The sequence below is a fragment of the Drosophila yakuba genome, chromosome 3L (assembly GCF_016746365.2).
Source record: "Drosophila yakuba strain Tai18E2 chromosome 3L, Prin_Dyak_Tai18E2_2.1, whole genome shotgun sequence".
Lineage (NCBI taxonomy): Eukaryota > Metazoa > Arthropoda > Insecta > Diptera > Drosophilidae > Drosophila > Drosophila yakuba.
The window spans coordinates 4,776,339-4,798,845 of NC_052529.2; the positions used below are offsets into that span (position 1 = coordinate 4,776,339).

The 22,507-nt window shown below is 45.5% G+C and overlaps 3 protein-coding genes across 5 annotated transcripts; 1 reads left to right on the forward strand and 2 right to left on the reverse strand.

Annotated features, from left to right (window-relative positions):
• The first annotated feature begins 963 nt into the window (after positions 1 to 963).
• On the forward strand, positions 964 to 4,727 carry LOC6532914 (venom serine protease Bi-VSP). Its single transcript, XM_002093614.4, has 6 exons — positions 964 to 1,303; positions 2,463 to 2,632; positions 2,705 to 2,966; positions 3,368 to 3,782; positions 3,840 to 3,915; positions 3,978 to 4,727. Exons 1-6 carry the CDS (start codon positions 1,207 to 1,209, stop codon positions 4,503 to 4,505), a joined length of 1,548 nt encoding a protein of 515 aa, XP_002093650.1. The 5' UTR covers positions 964 to 1,206; the 3' UTR covers positions 4,506 to 4,727.
• Positions 4,728 to 5,996: 1,269 nt separating this feature from the next.
• LOC6532915 (NGFI-A-binding protein homolog) lies at positions 5,997 to 13,365 on the reverse strand. 2 transcript variants are annotated; one of them, XM_002093615.3, is made up of 6 exons: positions 12,738 to 13,365; positions 8,496 to 8,768; positions 7,543 to 8,417; positions 6,686 to 6,777; positions 6,536 to 6,611; positions 5,997 to 6,444 (listed from the first exon to the last, which is right to left on the reverse strand). In XM_002093615.3, exons 1-6 carry the CDS (start codon positions 13,171 to 13,173, stop codon positions 6,193 to 6,195), a joined length of 2,004 nt encoding a protein of 667 aa, XP_002093651.2. In that variant the 5' UTR covers positions 13,174 to 13,365; the 3' UTR covers positions 5,997 to 6,192. The 2 variants fall into 2 exon arrangements, with proteins under 2 accessions (XP_002093651.2, XP_015049699.1); XM_015194213.2 differs by having other exon boundaries at positions 6,338 to 6,444; positions 6,532 to 6,611.
• Positions 13,366 to 14,160: 795 nt separating this feature from the next.
• LOC6532916 (protein masquerade) lies at positions 14,161 to 20,056 on the reverse strand. 2 transcript variants are annotated; one of them, XM_039374211.2, is made up of 9 exons: positions 19,914 to 20,056; positions 18,033 to 18,207; positions 17,820 to 17,969; positions 17,466 to 17,762; positions 17,141 to 17,296; positions 16,169 to 17,080; positions 15,211 to 16,111; positions 14,875 to 15,152; positions 14,161 to 14,815 (listed from the first exon to the last, which is right to left on the reverse strand). In XM_039374211.2, the coding sequence occupies exons 2-9, from the start codon at positions 18,154 to 18,156 to the stop codon at positions 14,493 to 14,495; spliced, it is 3,141 nt and encodes a 1,046-aa protein (XP_039230145.1). In that variant the 5' UTR covers positions 18,157 to 18,207; positions 19,914 to 20,056; the 3' UTR covers positions 14,161 to 14,492. The 2 variants fall into 2 exon arrangements, with proteins under 2 accessions (XP_039230145.1, XP_039230144.1); XM_039374210.2 differs by having other exon boundaries at positions 19,910 to 20,056.
• Between the last annotated feature and the right edge of the window lie 2,451 nt (positions 20,057 to 22,507).

The window sequence follows — 22,507 nt, forward strand, 5'->3', positions numbered from 1 at the left end:
GCATCTTGAAGTTTAATAAAAACGCAAATCAACTTACACAATGAAGCTTTATGCAGATGGTCGAAGTACCGATTTACAAGTTCGTTGTTTAAGTCTTTCGATTTGCCATTGGCCAATTGAAGTTGTATTACCATCTGGCACGTAAACCTAACTGCTGATACTGTTATTTAGGAATTAAGTTCGCCTGGCCTATTACACTGAAATTATTTTCGGAATTCTGTCGCCCTGACCTTCAATCCCCAGAAGATGACCACTTGATCTTCAATAGTAATAAGTACCCACAGTAAGCGCAATAATTACATAAGGTTTATTGGCTGGGATCTATGTAATAAGTGAATAGAAAAGTATGATGATATGCAAATGCTAATCATGGTGCTGAAATATAACTTGTGCTAAAATGTCGTCGGTGGCTTTGATTACTTGTCCAAGTGATTCCCAATTGGCAATGTCAACGGGATCCGTTTTAATTTACCTTGATTAATGGCATTTATTATTCTTGACTAGACGCTCGTCTAATTGAGTCACAGAATTCCCGGGACGAGATCGAATGGCAAATTGAGAGCAGAGCAAGGTCAGCAATTTGGCGTCTTACTTGACTCATGCCCTAATTGAGAATCTCCAATTGTGTCCCTATATTATTACCAAACATTGTCACTGATCCATGTTATTAGGCAGCAAGCACACAAGCTTAGTTGTTTCCATTTTTGGCTAGCGCCGGAATGGAAAATTCATTTTACAATTCAAATGTGTGAATTTTGGTGCTTTGGCATGCTCGCCAAGATCGAGTGTGAACCCCAAACGAAAAGCGCACACTTTTCCCGGCGAGAGAGCTGCCCAGAGAGATCGGCTGATTGGGAGATCGGCTGATTGGGAGATCGGTTGACTGGGAGATCGGTGGACTGACTGGGAGATCCCATGAGAAGCCTGTATATAAAGCTCGGCTCCGAGGGCCGCTCGCTCAGCCGAATCGAAGACGCGATCGCGTTGGTCACGCAGGCCACGAAAAGACACACACAACTAGTCAATCTCCGAAGAAGCTTCAGCGGTTGAAGACGCGTCTCCAGTCTCCGGTTGTCCGGTTCGCCAAAAAAAAATCAAATTACTCAGTCTGATAACGTTATTCGGACGGTGAACGTCGGTACGTCGCGTTGCCGCTCGATATTCCGGATATATGATCGCATATATATAGAATTGATCGATCTCGCCATGAAGTCGTTGTGCTGTGTTAGTGCTGTGATCACACTCCTGCCCCTCGTGCTCCTCCCTGCGCCCAGTGGCGCCCAGTTTAATCGGAACAGGCAAGGTAGTCGCAGTCACTTAATTAGTAGAGAGCTTTTCGCTTTGCCATATCTATCTATCTACCTAACTGTCTAACTACAACTATCTAAAATCTATAGAACTTTTACGATCGAACTAAGCAAACAAGAAACCAGTTTCATTAACAACGCATCTCGAAAACTTAATCAATAACCATAAACAAATCAACGCATTCAAATGAGTTTAACCCAGATGGTTAAAAAGGCCGAAATGCAAAGACCTCTAACCTGTGTCAACTTGCCGACATCTTCAAGTTCAATGGCAAGTTCGTTGTTTAAGTCTTTCGATTTGACAGCGGTTTCGACTTGAATGCGGCAATTTGTATTAACTGCAAAAAATAAACAATCATCCCCCGGTTATACACAACAAAATTTTTGGCTCATTGTGTTCGAGTTCACTTCCAATTCACAAAACCAGTCACCAAGGTCAGATTTTTGACTCGGACACCGACTTAAGCAGGTGTTTATTACCTGCGGGGCGTTCCCTTAGAGCACGTATCGTATTGTGACCGGTACTCGTAAAGTTTGATTGAGATATTGACTAGAAGCTAATATCTTGAGCAGCAAACGCTTTTACGACGATCTAAGATTGTTAAGATTATGAGAAAGTCTTATGCAAGTTTAATTTGCATTTCACATACAAAGTTCTGAGTTCAGAATCACATTTGAAAAAGCTTAAGCTTAGATATTATTTATTCAAGCCAGAAAGCGTTGAAAAATTAAATGTTAATAAATCACTTAAGACAACAAGGGATCACTTCGTTAATTCTTTTGTGCATGCAAAGTATAATAATAGAGCTTTAGCGTATTTGTCTATTTTTTTGTGTTTTGTGTTCTTGCTCAAAAGTGTCAGAAAATACATGACTAAATCTGCCAATCCCATAACTGACTCATATTTGGGAGAAGGCTAATACGTTTAACACCTAACGACGCAAACCTTATTGAAAAACAACCAAATTACTTTGTTGAACACGATTAAAAGTCATTTTAAATCTAAAAGCATGGGAAAATTGTTAATAAAAATTACTAAACTTTTAAAGTCGTTTAATGCAAATACTGAACTTGCTAATCGAACAAGATAAGGACATTTAAGGACAAGAAAACCTAACGAAATGTTGAACCATTTCTTTTTTTTTTGGCATCCAGCGCGCCAGGACTGCATCACACCCGAGAACTATTATGGGAGTTGCGTGGCCCTGACCTACTGCCCCCAGGTGGTGAACATCTTCCAGGTCACCAGCAGGGATCGGGCCCAGCGATATGTGATCGCCCTGCAGCGCAGCTGTGGCACCCGCAACTTTAATGGGGATCCAGTGGTAGGGACACGTCTTCATTCTATCCTTTCACTTTCCATACTTGCTAAGCTTCGCCCCGCTCCTTCCACGTAGATTTGCTGCACTGAACCCAGATATAACCAGGTCACAGAACGTCCACCGAACCCCTTTTTCACCAGCGAGGCATCGTTCATTGGCCCACAGCCACCGCCGGAAGTTCCCGAACCCAATCCCTTCCTGTATCCCACGCCCAGGACTACGACCACCACGACGACTACCACTCCAGCTCCCATTCCGGATACATCGGCGGCTCCGTTGATAGAACCACGGGGAAGCAATTGCCGTGGGCCAGATACAAAACCAGGAAATTGTGTGGGTGAGTTTATCCTCCAATTCAAACTGAAATGTTATATTTAATTATCAATGTGTTCACGTGTTTCTTGTTTTTGGTTCAATGAGCTCGCACGTTTTTGATATAAATTTGTAAAATGTTTGTTATTGTGCCTTGACTTGTTTTTAATATATTCGAATAGCATTTTACTCAAGGAAAGTGCTCAAAAGGCAATTACAACTGAAATATTAACTTGAAACCTGTTTCTAATTAGAAATCGTTGTATGCAAGGAAAGGAATAAAAACACTTGCTTCTCGTACAGATTTATTTGCGAAACGTCAACAGATCATTTGTTTGTCCAGAAGAGTTTACTATATAAAATATATTTTAGGTTCAATCTACGATTCACATACGAATTAAATGAATATTAACCTATTCCATTTAGAAATCAAGGAGTGCGCCACGCTGCTGAATGAGCTAAGGTCAAGGTCGCAGGACGCGACCTTTGCCAACTTCCTGCGTGCCTCCAACACCATTTGCCAGAACAGGGGCACCCAGGTGTGCTGCCCCACCGCACAGGGCAACAACGCCAACACCACTCCTAGTCCAAGTAGTGTCCAAGTGGTGCCCAAGAACACGGATGAAATACCACGTCGGCTGCTCAACGCGGAGGAGGGATGTGGCTCCAAGGTGGGCATATACAAGAAGATCGTGGGCGGTGAGGTGAGTCGCGTGGGGGCGTGGCCCTGGATTGCACTCCTGGCTTATGATGATCCCTCCGGATCGGCGTTCAAGTGCGGCGGCACCCTAATCACCGCCAGGCACGTGCTCACGGCGGCCCACTGCATCAGGTCGGATCTGTAAGTGTAACTACTTTCCCATCGGCTTTTTATTCTAAACGAAGTCACTTTTGTCAGGCAATTTGTGCGTTTGGGAGAACATGACCTGACCACGGATACGGAGGCTGCCCATGTGGACATTAACATAGCCAGAGTGAGTCAAAGGAGCATTTCATTCGTAGATTCATTCACTCACAACCTTATGCCCTATTGCAGTACGTAACCTATCCGAACTACAATAGGCGGAATGGACGCGGTGACCTGGCCATAGTGTACCTGGAGCGTAATGTGGAATTCACCACCAAGATTGCGCCCATCTGTCTGCCGCAAACGGCCAATCTGCGCCAGAAATCCTACGTGAACTACATGCCGTTCGTCGCCGGTTGGGGAAGGCTGATGGAGAATGGTCCGTCCGCCGAGGTGCTCAATGAACTCCAGATACCCATCTACGATAACGCAGTGTGCGCGCGGAGTTACGCAAAGCAGAATCGCTCCTTTACAGCGGATCAGTTCGACAAGGCCGTCATCTGTGCCGGTGTCCTGTCCGGTGGCAAGGATACGTGCCAGGGCGACTCCGGTGGCCCGCTGATGGCGCCGGAACCGTACCAGAACCAGTTACGTTACTATCTGATTGGCGTGGTGTCCTACGGCATTGGCTGCGCACGACCAGAAACGCCCGGCGTTTACACCAGCACACAGTACTTCATGGACTGGATCATCCAACAGGTCCAGGACACGCCCTGAATTGCCATCGCCCTCGTGCTGCACGTAGCTCATAAGGAACCTAACTTAAAGCAAACCTAAACGATTGATTTAAGATTCATTATGATATTAAATGTTTTTAGCATTCTAAACGGTGATAATAAAATATTTATTTCACATTTAGATACATTTATTTTTAGATCAAACTTATGTTTGAATTTAAAATGTATTTTAATGTATAAATGTAGTAGATTGCATTAGAAACTATATAGTTTATGTAATATCAGTACTTTTTGAGTGCAAATATTGACACTGCTCGCTTTGTTCTCAGGACGTCTAATCCCTGCGCCCGATGCCCGAAGGCAGATCCTTTTTTTGGGTCACAGCATCTTATGCAAATCGAGCGCAAGACGCCCATCAATCATTCTGGTAATGATCGCGTCTTGGGCGAACCCACAGAAGAAGGTACAAAAGGGGTTCGGGGTGAGGAGTCAGGGGTGAGGAGTTAGGGGTGCACATATGTAAATGCGGGCTAAGAAGGCAGCCTGCGATCCTGGACATGAGCTGCATTGTAATTGCTGCGGCAGCCACAAGCGGATTTGCATAACTGAGGAGGATGAGGAGGGGAATTGAATGGCCATGGTATCGCATGGGCGCCATCTACTGAAGGGGAACAAAGGGTTGTCTTCCCCAATGCGCTCTTCCTTTCTTTTCTCCAGCGGCAGATGAACAAATCAAATGTTGGACTACAAAGCACAACGAATCCTTTTTGGAAGTCAGAACGCCTCCCGCGCATTTGTGGCCACATGTTTGGGTTTCCCTTAAGATTCAAATCGCATCTGGCAGATGATTTATTTCCACATGTCTGAAGAAAGAGTTCATTAAACTGCTTTCCCTTGAATTATTCAATGCTCTCCTTATAACAATTATCTTGCAATCACAACAGCGAAAGTAAACCGATCAGAGATCATCAGCCGATCATCATCATCATCAATAATGCCAACAGAATTTGCATGCCGCGCGATTTTTGCAACAAATTTGCATATCTAAGCCGATGCCACAAGGGTGTTAATTTGCTCATTACCCGATCTTTTGGATCACACATCTTCATTGCCAATCTCGAAAATATTCGCAAGGGTTCGCCAGGATCGCAAGGATTGCAAGGATCGCAAGGATAGCAAGGATCGCAAGGATAGCAAGGATCGCAGGGATGTTTGCCAGGATCTTGCCTTTTTGCGACGTCAAGAGGCGAACAATGGAATTGCCCACAATCGCAAATGTAAACACGATCAGTCAATTCAATTGGGTGCAATTGTGATCTATGATCTCGATGATCTTTCAATTTGCCACGATCAATAAGGGCAATTGTCAGGTATTGTACTTTTATCTCTTTTAACATCTTTTAACATCTCTATATTGACTGCTCTGTTTATGTATAGAAATAATACAATTAACAATAGTAGTAAATAAGAAAAACCAAACAGATATGAAACAAATTAGCTTGTAACTTCTAAACATTAATATAACTTTTTATTGATAGATAAATAATGATTTTATTACAGTGTTTTAGTATAGATCACAGAGACTACAAACTAACTCTTAAACTCCTTAAACAAAGTTATGCTTTAAACGAAACTAATCTAGTTGAATTGCACTGGAATCAAAACGATTTGGGTGTGTGTAACCAAATCTGGCACTACGAATGGCATCCAACCAATCCTCTCCAGAACTAAGCCTCCGGCGAGGCAGCACTCCTCTTGAGAGCAAGCACCTCGTTCAAAGCGGGACTCAGTGCCAGGGCGGGATTGGCCACCGCGATGATGTTGTCCCCCGCCGCCGAGATGACCTGGACGCCACTGAGAGCTGCGCCGCCCGAGGATGATGTGCCACTCAGATCCACCGATTCCCGGGGCGGCGATGAGGACTCCAACTGGCGCGAGACGGGCGATCGCTCACCTTCCAGCGTTCCATTGCAGGGCGTCTGTGGAGGAGGAGGAGCAAATGGGTTTCTCTTATTCATGGACTCTTCCCGGGGTGCGGAATGCCCACGTAGAGCTCCAACACATACTCACTGGCATGGTCGGCGAGCTGGAGTTGCTGAACGAGAAGCGCGAATCGTTGTCCTCATAGTCAGCTGCCTTGCTGAGTCTGCAAATATATTTAAATATTTGAAAATAATGTTAAGTTATGTTTTTAGTTTTGTGATATTAGTTTATACTTACGAGAACTTGGCAATTTCCGAAAGATCGAATGGCGGCTTGGCAAACTTTTGGTACATGGCGAACAGATTGTAGCGCGAATCCTCGACAGCTTCCTTTATTTTTGGGTTGGATGTATCAACAAGATCGGGGATTAGCGACTCTCATTCTCATTTCAATGGAACCAAACGAAAGCTAAGCGAGGCAAGAAGGCAGTTGCATGGAAAGAGTTTGATTTTGTTGGAGGCCAAGGAAGAAGACACGTGGATCGTTGGTTTTGGCAATTTTATAGGATTTATTTATTGACTCATAAGCGGGAAAAGGTACAAGAATATATTGCAAAACGACTACCGACTAAATAACTTGGATTTATATCTATTAAGGTTAAGGGTTAGTCAGTAAAGTATGTTAAGCATTAGCAAAGTCCAATGTAATAAACTTTCAGGCAATAAATACTAAGCAAATCAACAGTAAAGACTACAACAACTCAACCAAATATAAATATATGAATTCATGCTAATAAGACTAGCGACTTATAATTTAATTAATAAATTAGTAGTTTAGTTATTTTCAAAGGCCTTTAAGACCAAATTTACTACATACGTTTAGTCAGTTTTTAACTACAAGATAATAAGCGATATATATCAAGTCTACGGCAAGAATACTACTGTGAAGAACTTGGATCCCTCTCCACAGGTCGGGATATTCTGAGAAGAACTTCTCGACCGGGATTAGTAAATGTGTTCTGGCGATCGCGAAAGCTGCAAGGCAAATTGTTGGGTTATCAGGGAGCTCCTCCGGAGTCCGGAGGACTCTGAAGCGAAGCTGAAGCACTGCACCGGGCATCGAACCTATAGCTCTACGGTATCTAGCTTCCTTACCCGGTTCAAGTCGAGCGGCAGCTGGGCAGCCTCCGTGGAGGAGAGTCGCTGACGCTTGGAAGGCACGGCGGCGTCACTGGACTCGCAGTCCGTGTCGCCCGGTGCTCGTCCTCCGCCCGATCCCGCACCCTGCGAGGGCAGCTGGGTGAGCAGACCACCGTACCGCGCTATGCTGGCCGAGTGGCCAAACCCGGCATCCTTGACAATCTGGCGGGCCAGGGGGAAGAGCTCATCGCGACGGGTCAGCAGCCAGATGGTCTGGGGATTGCGACACAACTGGGCCGCCGCCTCATTGACGCACACCTCGTGCAGGGTCAGCGGTTTCTCCGGCCGCCGTTTGCAATCGAAACGGCCATAGATGGCCGAGTACTTACGGATCTCGTCCATGCGCCGCGGATCCTGTTCCCCCATGGCGATCACCTGCTCCAGTTCCCGCGTGGTGCGCTTCCTGGTGGTCTGGGCACGCGGTTCCCTCTGCGGCAGCTGCCTGCCAATTTTCTCTGCACACATCGTTATCCGCTGGATTTGCGCCTCGGTGAGCACAGGTGTGAGCTGGGGCGAACTGGAGGAGACCTGGTGGGCGGTGTTCGACGGCAGACTACTGTTCGCCGAGGGATGCGGACTGCTGGTCAGCGGATTGGGCGCCAGCACGAGGGGCATGGGCACCGAAGGAGCTGAGCCACAGCTGTTTGGGGTAATCAAGGGGCCAGCGGGATTGGGAACCGAGGCGGAAGCGGGCAGGGGAGCTGGGGGAACCGGCGAGGGCACGAAGGAGGAGCCGGAGGGATTGAACGAGGGAAACTTCTGGCGGGGCAGAGCGGGCGTGGTGTCTGGATTGAAGATCAATGCCGGTTTCGGTGGCGTTTCGCAGAGACCTGTTATAATATAATATTGTATTAGTATTACTCTATTTTTAAAAAGGAAATTTAACAAAAAACATTTAAGATCCTTACCCAGATGCGGCATCATGGGACCCTGGAAGAGACCCGGATTGTTGGCCCACTCGTGGAGCGCCTTCTGCAGTCGGCGCACGTGGAGCGGCTTGGAGGCCATGCCCACCAAAGCCATGATCTCGAGGAACTCCTCCTCGCCGGCATCGTACAGCTGCTGCACATCATCGCCGCCCATTTCGAGCAGGGTGTCGTAGTAGGCCAGCAGACTGGCCCGCTGAAGGACTCGGTACAGCTGCACCTCCGCCTCGTTGCCCGGTCGCGATGTGGTGATCACTGGAAGACACAAAACAGGCGTATGCATAAGAAACGGGCTTGAAGAAGTTACGGCAACCAAAAAAAAAAAAAATGATATTTATTAAGTTCTGGCCTGCAATGTTCTCACAATGCCAAGCGCCTATAAGAAAAAAATTTTAATTAAATTCGCTTTTTCCTACCCAAAACAAAAAAAAAACTCGACGGACGTCTGGACCCTAACCCTTTTTTCGTACTGGCTGAGCAGCAGCAAAAAAATGAAAAAATGAAAAAAAAAAAGATAAAAAACTGGAAAGCACACAAAAAGGATGAGGCAAGCACTGGGAACCAACTCATCTGCATAAGCATGGTGGTTCAACCCCTTTTGAAAGACCAAGGATCCGATACGATCCGCTTTGTGAGTCGGCAAACTCGTTAGAAATGCGTCACGCATGCGCAAGATGCCAGCAAGGATTGCCAGGATCATTTAAATCTTACCTATTTCTTCTCTTTTTTTTTTGGTTTTATCACTTTCGATTTTTGGCCCAAAATACAGATATTTGAGATATGGTTAGAAGGATAGCATCGTGTGAAATATATATGCGTACATATAGAGTCGTATCTTAGCTAAAATTCATAGGAAACCGCCTTGAGTAGCCAGCGATTTATTGCTCATACTAATGAATCCCAAGACCGAGGAGGCTGTAACTGTTATGGCAGCACAGCTCTAAATGGACGATGACGATGACGAGGATGATGATTATGTCAAATCGTAAATAATTATGTGAGAATATTTCAGGCGGCGACAACGTCTCCAGCCAGCTTTAATTAATAGAAAAACGAGCTGGCCGGCTAAATTATAACAAACTCTGTGCAGAAAAAGCTGCCTACATCGATTGCCATCCTCCGATTCCACTCGCTCTTTTTGTTTTTTTTTTATTTTGTACGTTTTTGTTATTCGTTCGCCTTGGTCAACTGGAAGCCACAAGCGCATCCACCGACGTGCAACACCAAGGATGCGCACTTCGCGCCATTAACCCACGCTCCGCTCCATGGGGTTGTTACGATTTATGGCCAGGCAGCAAGAATAATTCGCATTCTTAGCCGCTTAATTGGGTATATCATAAATAGTTTGGAAACTAAAATATCAGACCAGTTACGCGGACTTGAAAGCTGTGGTCAACTGAACTGAAATTAGTGTCGACTTTGAAAGTGCTCACAAATGTCCGCTAAATCCAGCTAACTAGTAGCTAAGTGACGAGGCTGTTGAAACTAGTTAATGAAAGGGTTACAAGAGTTACATTTTGCCAGCTTAAGTGAAAGTTCTGTGGGATTAAAATATACAAAAACTTCAAAAGCATCATAAACCTCTCTAATTAATAGATGTTTCCATGATGTTTCCATGATTTCGAAATATGAATTTTCATTTAATCTAAAATTTAAAAAAAAAATGTTTACCCCGCATAGAGTGACCGCTGAAGGGTTAATAGCGTGGCCACACTTCTGGTCTATCCAAGCACTGGTTCCCCCAGCTCCCTGATCTCAACTTGGGTATTTAACGCAGACCTGCGTAAGTCGGGAGTCTGGAGGAGCAAACGGGAGGGGCAACCGGTGGCAGCAATAAATAAATGAGACGTGATTTCAATACACAAATAATGCCAAGGAGGGGGGATAGGGGGATATGGAGGAGCAGGAGGAGCAGGAGGAGCGGGAGGAGCAAGAGGAGCAGGGAGGATGGGGAGGATGGGGAGCCAGAGAACTGGGGACACTTTGTGGTGGCTGCTCCAGCTCCGCTGCTTCTGCGGATTGTTGCTGATTTTTTATTTATTTAATTTGCGGGCTTGGTTTTTTTTTCCTCCATTTTTTAGCCACTGGGTAAGAGACGATGCTGCGGCTGCTGTTGTTGTCATTTGCTAAATATGCTGTTTTTATGCGAACGGCAAATGGTGAAGATGGACAAAAAATTAACTGCAGTAACTTTTTAGTTGGCACTTGGCAGCAATAATGACATTCGACGCCACATACCAAGCAGCTGCCCAAGCAGCCAGGAGCAGAAAACGGAAAACCGCGAGTAGCCAGCAGGATTGGCACTCAGAAAAAAAAATATATGATTGGTTTTGTTATGTTAAGATATTTGTTTCTTATCAGAATTGTAATGTGTAGTATATATTCTGATCCATATTCAAATGAGAATTAAGTTATGTATGTACTTCACATGTGGTGTAACCGTTCATCAAATTGCCTACTTTTCTTACAGTGCATTTGGGAAATGCGTGAGAGTGCGCCTGTGTGTGTGTGAGGGGTCTATGTGTGCGTGTGGAGCGGAGCAGTCAATCGTGCGATCGCTTCGATTATGGGCAAAAAGTAGACGCCGGACTTTGCAGACTTTGACTTGGAGAGTTGGACCTGGAATCGGAACCTGGAACCTGGGACTTGGGACTTGTGACTGGGACCAGGGTCTGAATCCTCCAACTCCTCCTTCTTCAACTCCTCCCTTCGATCCTCCCTTGGTACTCGGCATCGGCAATGGGCAAGTAACCGAAACTATTTCTCATATACAACGATAAATTAAAAGCCAACTTTTTCAACGACCAAATTCTTGTCGATCAAAATTCCATTGGTGGCAATAACTTGGACCGTACGTGCCAATGGCCAATGGCCCCAGCCGAGGAACCATAACCATAACCTGCACAGGAAAAGAATAATGTCTGCCCAAATATTGCCTGCATTGTTTTCGGTCTCATTACGATCTTAATCTTGGTAATTCGAGGGTTTAAATAGGACCTGTTTCGTCATAAATTTCCATGTGCTTAACTGCTTGTCTGAATATTACTAATAATTACATAGGAAACTCTTCCATTTATCATCCCTTATCACTGAAGTAAAGCCCAAATCTATTCTAAATTCTATTTAAATTTATTGGTATCATATAATGTTGGTTATATATTTCTTTCTGTGTGACGACATCTTTTCTTTCGACGGTTGAGCATTTTTGCAACGAGAACGCGTCTCGTTGGTTGACTACCCTTCTTCTAACAGAGATTTATAGAAATATTTTACTACCCTCATCGCTTGGGGTGAGTTTTTTTTCCGTTTGCTTACAACGTTTTTTCGTATCACCCCTAAGACATGGCCTATCATCATGAGGTTCAGCTAACGGCTGCCTTGGAATAGGCATCTTACCTGGCTCTGGAATGGATCCTATTGGATGAAGTCTGCCATTGCTACCTCAAGAAATCCTAGACCTTGAGCAGATATGCAAAGTAAGACACCCCAAGCAATTGAGCACCGAGGATGTGAAAACCGGAACAGGATCCGCTATTTTTTTAAAAAATTAAATTACCCAGCAAAGGCAACTTTCAGCGTCCTTTGTTAACAGATGGAGGTCCTTGCAGACCAGGCACAAGCTCCTTGCGTTTTCCGTTACATAACATTGCCACACAATGGAAGCTCGCGAAAAGAGCGCGAAAACTGCAGCATGCGGCTGGAGGAGATTTGTTTGTCTGCAGCGCAGCTTTGTCAAAGGATTCGTTGCGGTCGAAGGATCAGGATTGGACACAATAACATTTATACAAGGGGAGGCATATGCATGATCAAATGACAAAAGGATGTGCATGTCTTTCGGGAATAAATCAGAACCTGTATCAGGTATATTTTGGTTTTTTATCAGAAAAACTATATGTGACAAGCGAAAATATTAAATTTCCATAAGGATAAAGATAAAGTAACTGACGGAAGATAGTTTATGATTTTTAAAGAAAAAATAGCACACCTTTTTCATTAAAAATTCCTATTGATAACTTTTATAACTCAGCTTTAAATTTAATTAGTTCTAAAATAAATATGTTTCCTTTCCACAACTGTACTTTGATTTCTAAGGTTGGTACTTAAGTGAGAGCTTTAAAGACCTTTAACTTCTATCCACAACTGTACAGAGTTCAGTAGTGAAATCCTTGAAAATCCTTTTTACTACTTTATAGAAATTATTAATATTATATTGTTAATACTTACTTGTGCCATTCGCATTCCTGCCAAAGATCTTGCCCTGCGGACTCATGATGGGACTGGAGGAGGCAGACGGAGCACCCGAGAGCGATCTCTGTCCCTCGGATAGTCCGCTGGCCAGCGACAGATTGTACAGATCCTCCGTCTTGGGCATTTCCAGACTGGTGGTCAGCAGTTGTGACTGTGTGACGGATGCGGATGCAGATACGGATGCGGAGGCGGAGGCGGATTGGCTGTGTCCTTTGCTGCTCGTGCTCGCAGCCGGCGATGGACTGGATGTGGATGTGGTGGTGGCCACCGCCGTCGTGGGAGTTGTGGGATTCGAACTCGCCTCCATTGCGATGAAACTCGTGGACAAACGATGACGGATTAAATTAACGCGATGCTCACGAGAGGCGAACAAAAACCAGGCACAAACACAAACAACCAGGACGAAATGCATGCAAACTAGGATCTAGGATCAAGGATCGAGGATCGGGTGAGTACTACAGACTACGGATTAACTACACTAGATATGTATGCAAGTATGTCGCTTTAGGGAGAGTTAAACAGAAGATTGTAACGGCAATTGTGTAAACTCGCGCCACACTTTCAATCTCTCTGATCTCTGATCTCTGCGATCCGCTCAGCTCGAGGCCAGACGAACTTCTGTTCTCGAATCCCAGAACGGACATCTGAGGAACCCTTTTTGCAACCGGCCGACGAGAACGAAGCCAACGAAGCCACCCGAAGACCACACGAAGACCACCCGAAGTCCAACCGAGTGACGAGCGCTTTCGTTTTCTATCAGCCGCAGCTAAAAAAAGGGTTAAAATCAGGGATAAAAACAAAACCAAACGAATGCGTTTTGCGGAGGGTGAGGGGACGTAGGACATTGGTTTCCAGCTTTGAGGGTTACTTTTTATGTAGCGATGCTCAAGATTCTGATTCTCTTATTAGAGAACAAACATTGCTCTCTCTCTCTCTCTCTCTCTCTCTCTCTCTCTCTCTTCGCAATTGAGCGGCTTTGAGTGAGTTTTTGTGCTCCGCCTCTTGAGAAACACTCAGAGATCTGAAATGCCTGAGATACTATCCATAAGATCCTTTGAAATCCCTTTTTGGTGAAGAATTCCGTTAAATCTGTTGGGAATATTCAAATTTCAGCAAAAAAAAAAGGTTCAAAGATTGCATTACCCTTTTTCCATGTCACATGAATCATTGTGTAAGTGCATTTTTTTTAGTCTTTGAAAACAAAATTCGCTTTCCTTCGGAAATATTTAAATATTTTTTGGGTAAAAAATATTTAATTAAAAGACTTTTGTATACAGTTTCCTATGGAAAACGAAGAACATATGTAACGTACTTAACTTTTATGAACCAAATCCTCCATTATGTTTGCTTAAAGTTCTTACTTTTACCCAACCTTCGAAATTTAAATACTTATTTAACTGAAGATTTTTTGTATTTATTTTGTATATACAAAAACAGTTTACCATATAGGGCGTTATCAAATAGGGGAATACTTTTAAAGATTGCCGTCTACGCTACCGATAATCGTAATAGTTAATATAGTTGCTTGCTGGATTTGGAGCCATTAGATTTAGGTTTAGGTATGAATAGATTACACTAGGATGGAGTTACGTTAGCAGTCGAAGAGCGGGAACCCCTGGAAACAATCGTAGGCTACACCAGGCCTTAGTCCTTAGTCCTGGAAATCGCCACAAGAGCGGGGTTCCTCCCGCACATGGTGTCAGTGTGTGTCCTTTTGCGAGTGTGTCCTCACTATAAGTTATTCACGCTGATGATCTGGTTGATCCAGCCGATGAACGAGGACGTCTTCACATAGACGCCGGGCACATCCTGTCGCCCGCAGCCGAAACCCCAGGAGACGAGGCCGGCCAGCTCGTAGAATCCATCATCTTGGCAAACCAGAGGTCCACCTCCATCGCCCTGACAGGCATCGTGTCCCTCCTCGCCGCCGGCACAGAAACTAGAGGCGGGCAGGATGAAGATCTTCTCCGTCACGGCGTTCACCTTTCGGATGCACTCCGTATCGCTCACGATGGGTATCTCCGCCTCGCGCACTCGCAGTGGAATGGGACCAGCTTGAAATACGACCAGAAGTTAGAAGTTTCCAACGTAAAACTAAGCATCTACTAAGTACCTTCTCCCATGTAACCATATCCAGTTACTGTGCATCGCTTGCCCGCCGCATGGCTCACTCCTCGTGCAGGAAGACACACCAGGCACACTCCATCTCGCAGCTCCGCTTGACCATGGAGCTTCAGCAGAGCGATATCATTGTCCAGGGTCTGGCTGTTGTGGTTGTGATGGATGTAGGTGGTGGCCACGCGCAGTGTCTGCGCTCCTGGACTGCCGTATTTCCTGGTCAGATCGTAGTCACCTACTCGCACATAGATGGCATCTCCGGAACGGACAATGCTGGAACAGGAATCATTTTACAAATCATATCTTCTTTGTTAAAGGAGTGACCACTTACTTGGTAACACAATGGGCTGCTGTGAGCACCCACTGGGTGCCGATTAGAGCTGCTCCACAGAGGTACTGATTCAAGGAGTTGATCAACGCCACCTGCCAGCACCACTCTCCATTCTCGCCATCCTCTCCGCCCACCACACGTGCCCTTCGTCTGCCGCTGAAGTTCGACTGAAGTCCGTAGAGCGATCTCTGTTGGTAGTACTCCGGATAGACGAGATCTGGCTGATCCGCCTGTGCTTGGTGATTGTGATACGAGCGCAGTTGGTTGCTCTGCAGGCTACTTGACTCCACCAGGTCACCCAGTTTATCGTTGTGAATCTGGATGGGCACAATGGCGGATCCCAGGACCAATCTCTCATTGGATTTGTTGAAGTTCGGAGAGTAGCCGGCGGCGGAGGTCATCTGGCGAGCTGTCCTCTGTACTCCGTACTTGGCACGGGCGTAGGAGACCATGGATAATGCCTGGGATCTGCCCGTTCGCAGAGTTCCCTTCACACCACACACATACTTGGAGTAGACATGTGGCCTTGGAGTCGTCGTGGTTGTAGTCGTCGTCGGAGGCGTGGTCATCGGTGGCTGAGGTTGTGGCGGAAGACCTGGTCCGGAAACGGGATAGTAATCTCCGTAGTTGGGCGCCGGCGGCGGTGGCTGGTAGGGATTTGGATGGTGTGGCGCCATCTGTGGTGGTGGTCCCTGTGGCGGTGGGTTGTTCATGTACGAGTAGGGTGGCGTCTGTGGTGGATATGCCTGTGGTGGCCCAATGGGCGGTGGGGGTGGTGCCGGGTAGTAGGCGGTGTCGTTGCGCGTCTGGAACTGCTGCTTCTCGAGGATCTTGCTCTTGGGCGCACAGCAAATCTGGCCGGAACGCTTGCAGCGGAACATGTCGGTCATCTCGGCGTTTTCTGTGCGGAATCATACATTAATCAAAGATTCCAAGATGGAATCCAAGGACTACTTACTGAAGCAAGTGAAGCTGAGCAGGCTGACGATGCAGGATCCTGGGCATTCCTCTCGCGGATCGGGACTGGGGGTATTGGGCAGGACATATGGTGGAGCAGTGGGCGGGGCCGTTGGCGAGGGCGTGGGTGGTGGCAACTTGGGCTTGGGAGCTCCGGCTCTGGAGTTGTCGCAGCACACAGATCCCTTGGCACAGGTGGTGGGTGTGGAGACCAGCACCGAGGGTCTCTCGCAGAAGGCGGCCATAATGTTGAGCAGACAGAATCCCGGACAGCGAGGCACCTGAACCGGCGCCTGAGGTGGCGGCGGTGGTGGAGATGGCGAGTTCAGAGTGCTCTCCGCAAAGGAAATGATTTGGGAAAGGAAGTCCCCGCCTCCTCCGCCTCCAGAGGTCGATGGGGGTGGTGGTGGGGGAGACGCGGGACGAGCGGGCTTGGCTGCTGGCTTGGGGGCATGCTTGATGGCCGGCTTGGTGGGCGGCGCCTTGGAGGAGGGTGGTGCCTCCGAGGCACCTCCAGTCACACAGCAGCTTCCTTCGCCGGGACAGAAGGCATCGGAATCGATGTCGTCGCAGAAGATCGCAAATATCCCATTCATGCACTCGCCCTCGCATTCCTTCAGCACCTGACCCTGACCTTGTCCGGACTTCAGCTTGTTACTCAGTGGTGGCTCCTCCTCCTCGCCATCCTCCTCCGTCTCCTGATCCTCCTCCTCCTCGGCTGCCTCCGTCGTTGTGGTGGTCGGGTGCTTCTTGTGCTTGCTCGGCTTCGGAGAACTATTGTTGGTTCTAGCCGGTTCTGGCGTTGTGGTGGTGCTGGTGGTGCTAGTGGTGCTACTTGTGGACGTGCTGGAACTCTTTGCGGGAGCCGATTTCTCGGACAGCGTCTGGTTGGGCTTCAAGTTGCCCATGTGTTCTATGGGCGAATGGAAAGTTTGTTAAGTTTAAGGGTTATCTTTCAATGGGGAAAATTTACTGGCTGGAATGTAGATATCCTTGGGTAGCTTGCCATTGGAATACTCATCCAGGGAGACGCAGCACTTGGTGCCCTCCTTGCACAGTCCATCGCTGGTCAAGTAGGCCTCACAGTACTCCGCGATGCGATCAGCCACACAAACTCCAGTGCAGTCTTCTGAAAGTATTTCAATATATAAAGTTTTAATGACTTGAAAATTCTGAAAATTCTGAAAATTCTGATCTCTAACATGGTACTTATGAATTTGGAAATTTATATTATAAAGAAGTTGTAATGAATCTAATGATAGTTATTATTCATATACCATATGCTCTTCCAAACTTACTGTTGGCATCATCGGCCTTGGTGGACTCCTCCTTGTCCTTGGGCTTGGCAGTGGCCACTTTCTTGGTGGTGCTGGGTTTCTTGGTGGTGGCCGCCGTGGCTTTTGTGGTGGAGCTGGTGACAGGTCGCTTGGTCTGCGGCTTTGGCTTTGGCTTTGGAGTGGTGCTCGTTGTGGTGGTCCTCTTTGTGGTGCTGGTGGTGGCCACCGTGGTGGTGGTTCTCTGGGTGGTGGTGGTGCTAGCAGTGGTTGTGGTTTTCGGCGTTGTGGTGGCTCTCACAGCAGTGACATTCTTGCCGGCTAAAAAGATGATTTGCTTAAGATCTAGAATTAAAATTGATTTATAACCAATATTACCTGGAGCATTCTCTATGCAGCACTTCATGCTGGGCGAAGGGCATGCGACATCGTCTAGAACTTCGTAGCAAATCAAAGTGGCCAAAGTGTGGACACATACTCCAGGACAATCCTTTGAATCAGCGGTGCTCGTTATGGTGTCCAAAAGACCTAAACAGACATATAAATTATATAAGAATATTATATTATGCCCAGAATTAACAGAATTCTCACCTGATAGGAAACTGCCAGCCAGGGATTCATCCTGAGCCTGCGATGGGAATGGCTTGCTGAACAGCAAAACGCTGAAGATCAGGGGCAGAACAAGGCGGCTCATTGTGCTCGAATGTCTTGGCATAATTCGATGGTCCACAAGATGGTCAGCACGTGCTCATTTCTTACCAAGAATCTGCAAGAGAGACAGAGAGAAAGATAGCGGGGAGATAATTAGCGTTGGTCAAGTGAAAGTCGAGGTGGTTGCCACTGAATCATCATGATTCCGGGCCAAGTAACCTCGGGGCCCCGCCAGTGACGTAATGCGGCAGCTTGGAGCCGGGGCATCATCTGCCACGAGCCCAGAGATCATTGGCCTAGAAAGAAGATCATCATCATCATGATGATGATGATGGTTCATCATCGAGATATTACCACTGGGAGGCGTGAGGTGTGTGATAAGCCCGAAACCAGTTTGTATATTTTTTTGTTCTGGTTCTGCGTTGCAGGTGCCCCATTTCAATATTACGTATACGTAGCGGTGCCTGCCGCCGCCTAACGGACACCACACCATCACCATTCGCGGCCGTAATCCATGTATCTGGGTTGCCCAGAACGAGTATGGCAACCGACGACCCAAAACTGGTTACACATACTCAAGACAAGTCAACGAAAAAATTCAAGAAGACCATGCAAATAATTATGGGCAGTCAGAGAGGTCGGTAAAAGCCAGGGCATTCTTGGGCCACAATTAACGAAACCGTTTAATGAATGAAATAGAAAGTACTTAGTACGAAATGAAACCTGGCCGATAGAGATCTCGGATGTTCCAGCGAAAGTGCACTTGAGTTACAGCAACTGAATCGGAATGGGATGCGGAATTTGAATCGGAATCGGACTTCCCCAATCACGTGCGAACTAAACAAAAGCTTTCTACAAACCGGAAATTTCTCAATGGCTCGAGCAGAAACGGAGGAAAAAATGAAAATATTATTATGTTTATTTGGCCAGCTGATGGAGCTAGAAAGTGCTAGCACGTATTTTGGGTCAAGTGAGTCGTTTCTCCTCTGGGTAACACATTCCTGCCCCATTCTGTCAGCCCAAATCCACGAATGCCACCAATACCAGCAGTATCGCCACGCCTACGCCACCATGAATACCAAGTCCGGCACCAAAACCAAAACCAAAACCGAAAACTAGGTCAGATGCATAAGGCGGGACGGCATTAACACCGATCGTTCTTCTCTCTTTCGGTCGGGTTCGTTTCCTCAGTTCTTTGATTCTTCGGTTGTTCAGTTCTTTGGTTTTTCGATTCTTGGCACTGGCTTGGATATGGGTTGGGAATCGAATCACTTGGCATTCCAGTTGGCCAAATGCGTATACGAATTTGAATTTCACGCCAGGCGAAAAGCAAAAAAGAAAAGAATTCTTTCATAACAAATAGAACCGCTTGGCTTAACTGTAAAGCGTACACTGTAAACCGTAACTATCGTAGTTGATTTGTTAATTTGCAAAGCGATTCGGGTCTCTTTTGTTTGGTTTCTTTCGTTTTTAGCACTTCCATAAAAGTCCCGACTGGAGAAATGAAGACACGCGAAGAAACGTAGAAGACCACGATGTCTCGAAAAGTTGGAGGAATTCTTCGCCTTAGGCTTGTCGCACGAACAAGTTAAGCGACTTCTCGGTTTCTCGGTTTCTCGGCTATCCCCATACCCGTCTCTTTTCTTTCTTTGGGATCTCGAGATCGTAAGATCTTCAGATCTTAACGGTATGTTTGCATACCGCCTAACTGTGTGTGCTGGCGCAGCCAGGAGAATTGCTATCGATTCGGAAACCCACTTTTAACTAGTGTCCAATATGCAAAGTCCAGCGAAAAACAGGTAGGAAAAGCCACTCACTCACAAAGGTTTTTGTTTAAATTAGAACGATCCTCGGTATCTCTTTTGTGTGTATGTATATATATATATATATATATATGTATAAAGTATATAGTATCTGGAGGATGCGATCACGACGCGACTGCACCTTGCGAAAGCCAAAAGCCGACTGACCAGCACTCAAGGTTCTCAGCGATGGTAAGCCGCCAAGGCCGGGAATTCTCCGGAGAAAGTGTGTGGAAGGTGGAAGAGTTTGAGGCTCTCTCCCGCGAAGAGCGGCCATCGATTCTCTTAACACCATCACCTGTTTACCTGGCCCACACCTTTTTTTGTTTATGGTTGGATCATAAAACATAAGCACTGTTGCTCCTAAATCTGCGAAACTCGCCACTTTATCACCGAAGGTAGCAACATCTTCATTAGCACCACCCTACTTTGCAGTTTTTTTTTTGGCAAATGAAAAAGAACCCCCGGAGTGTGCCTACTTTAGCGGATTAACGTACCCCTATCCTGTAAATATCATTTTTGCACATTTGCATTGTGTGCGCGGCTTAGTTATGCAAATCTCAAGTGCCTGGCTTGCATACCTTTCGCTGGCCAACATCTTGTTACATATGCTAATTCACAACTCCTGATCCTTGAGCCCAAATCTTGAGGAGCTGTTGACGTCGTCCTGTTGCCAAAACATTGCAAACTGCAATTACGAGTGTACGCGAATCTAATGAGCAACTAAGTGCATTTGCATATGGCCTGGGAAAATCGAGTAAGCCGCTGATCCCGGGATTTGCGGTGAGTCGGGAAAATCAGTCATCAGTTTTGCATAAGTGCATTGGCGAAAATAGTATTTAATTGGGGTGGTGATGGAAATTATATTGCAAATTTATGCTTACAAGAATTTAATAAGCTGAAGAAGAAATACTGCAGTGCAAAATTAAGAAAAAACATAAGAACCTCTAGCAGAACTATAATATTTTGTTTATGTAATAACACACGTTTGGATGGTTGTAAATTAATGTGGTTTGAATTAATATATGATTTAAGTATCTTATAAATTTAATTGTTTGTTTTTAAGTTGGTAAGGTAATTGTAATCATATCTTATTAATATCTTTCTGCTAAGTTTCAAATAGAAAACAGATAGTGCTTATTAGTATCGCCACCCATTTCCTATCCATTGTCTAGACAGTTCCAAGATCCAATGTCTAGGCAAATGAGTACAGAGACAATCCTGCGAGTCCTTCGCGGATGTTCCCAGGCTCCTTTCGTTGGATTCCCCGAGAGACACGCATTCGCAGCCGTCGCGCATCCTTCGTTTCGGGGCAAAATCTTCTCAAGACAAAACTTCACACGACCAGATCGGCTAGAAATTTGAATAAAACGCTGCATAAAAAAAACCGAAAGTGGTAAAAAAAAGTGAAAAAAGTTCATAAAAAAAACGAATTGAGAAAAAAAGTATTTATCATTCCGTGCGAGTGTGAGTGCGATCGTTTTATACCTGGTTCCGAGGACCTCAGGCAAATAGATAAGGAGTTGGTGGTGGTGGTTTAGCCTTCGTCCTGCGCTCTTCGTCCTTCGTCCTGCGTATGCAAATCGCTCGCCCGAGTCCGCGATGATTCCTTTTCAATTCGAACAATGCCGAGGGTCGCCGCCCTGTCCTTTGGCCACACATGTTTGCGTCTGCGTTTTTTCTGCATTAATCGTCCTATTTGGAAAAAAAATGATTAAACCCTTTCGTTCGGTACATTTTTTTCCAAGATTTTTCCCCGTTTTTTTCTTCAGGTTCATCTTTTTTTTTTTTGCTTAAGTCATCCCGTTGTTGTAATTTCACTTTTCCGTGAGAACTTTTGATGGGTTCGTATGGAAATAGGATGCTCAGGTGGGGCATAAAAAAATGATTTTTTTTTTTAAAAAATGTAGTTTTATTTCAAATAAAACCGGAATATAGAAAAACAAACGAGAGCCTTGAATCTTTGAAGAAATTTTTTGTATATGTTTAGCATTATAAGCAAGTTACTTATGCTATATGATTACTTGAATTTATTTAAATGAACAAGCTACTGTGTAACATTTTTAAATGTAACTAAATTAAAATGATAGACCTCATTCTGTTGCGGTTGAAATGCATTTTCCAAGCGACCTAAGACGATTTATGTTCAAATAATCGACGAGCCTGCATCGTCGTGCCCTGCATTCTAAGCAATTCACCCCCCGGTGTGATGAACGACGATGATCTTGGGCTCGAAAGGATTCGTTCGGAGTTCTGACCGAGTTTCCTCAATTTGCATATCGAGGGTCGCGAGTTTCTTTGAGGGGTGCTATCGTCGGAGAAAGGGTTTGTCATGGGAACAAAAGATGCATTCATCGCCGAAGAATAGGCGAAATCAATATTTGAGGTAATTAATTAACTGCATCAATATTGGAGACGAAGAAAACCCATAACATGATTCACATTTACCAATCAATTGATTGACAATTGAATGTTATCTTGAATATTATCGGCAAAAGTCACTTGGAATGATGGTATGATCAGATTTCATATCTAAATCAAATAAGTTTTGCTTTTCAGAATTTATTAACTAATACTAATGAACAACATCTAAAAAAAAATGTTGTATTATAT

Excerpts from the sequence above, each read along its gene's own strand:
- LOC6532916 (XM_039374211.2), bottom strand. The coding sequence starts at position 18,156 with ATGCCAAGACATTCGAGCACAATGAGCCGCCTTGTTCTGCCCCTGATC. Across the intron at positions 17,970-18,032 it reads GGCTGGCAGTTTCCTATCAG|GTCTTTTGGACACCATAACG; the intron begins GTGAGAATTCTG and ends ATGTCTGTTTAG. Across the intron at positions 16,112-16,168 it reads GCTCAGCTTCACTTGCTTCA|AAAACGCCGAGATGACCGAC; the intron begins GTAAGTAGTCCT and ends GATTCCGCACAG.
- LOC6532914 (XM_002093614.4), top strand. The coding sequence starts at position 1,207 with ATGAAGTCGTTGTGCTGTGTTAGTGCTGTGATCACACTCCTGCCCCTC. Across the intron at positions 1,304-2,462 it reads GTTTAATCGGAACAGGCAAG|CGCGCCAGGACTGCATCACA; the intron begins GTAGTCGCAGTC and ends TTTGGCATCCAG. Across the intron at positions 2,967-3,367 it reads AAAACCAGGAAATTGTGTGG|AAATCAAGGAGTGCGCCACG; the intron begins GTGAGTTTATCC and ends TATTCCATTTAG.
- LOC6532915 (XM_002093615.3), bottom strand. The coding sequence starts at position 13,173 with ATGCATTTCGTCCTGGTTGTTTGTGTTTGTGCCTGGTTTTTGTTCGCC. Across the intron at positions 8,769-12,737 it reads CAGGAATGCGAATGGCACAA|TGATCACCACATCGCGACCG; the intron begins GTAAGTATTAAC and ends TGTGTCTTCCAG. Across the intron at positions 6,445-6,535 it reads CCAGCTCGCCGACCATGCCA|ACGCCCTGCAATGGAACGCT; the intron begins GTGAGTATGTGT and ends CCTCCTCCACAG.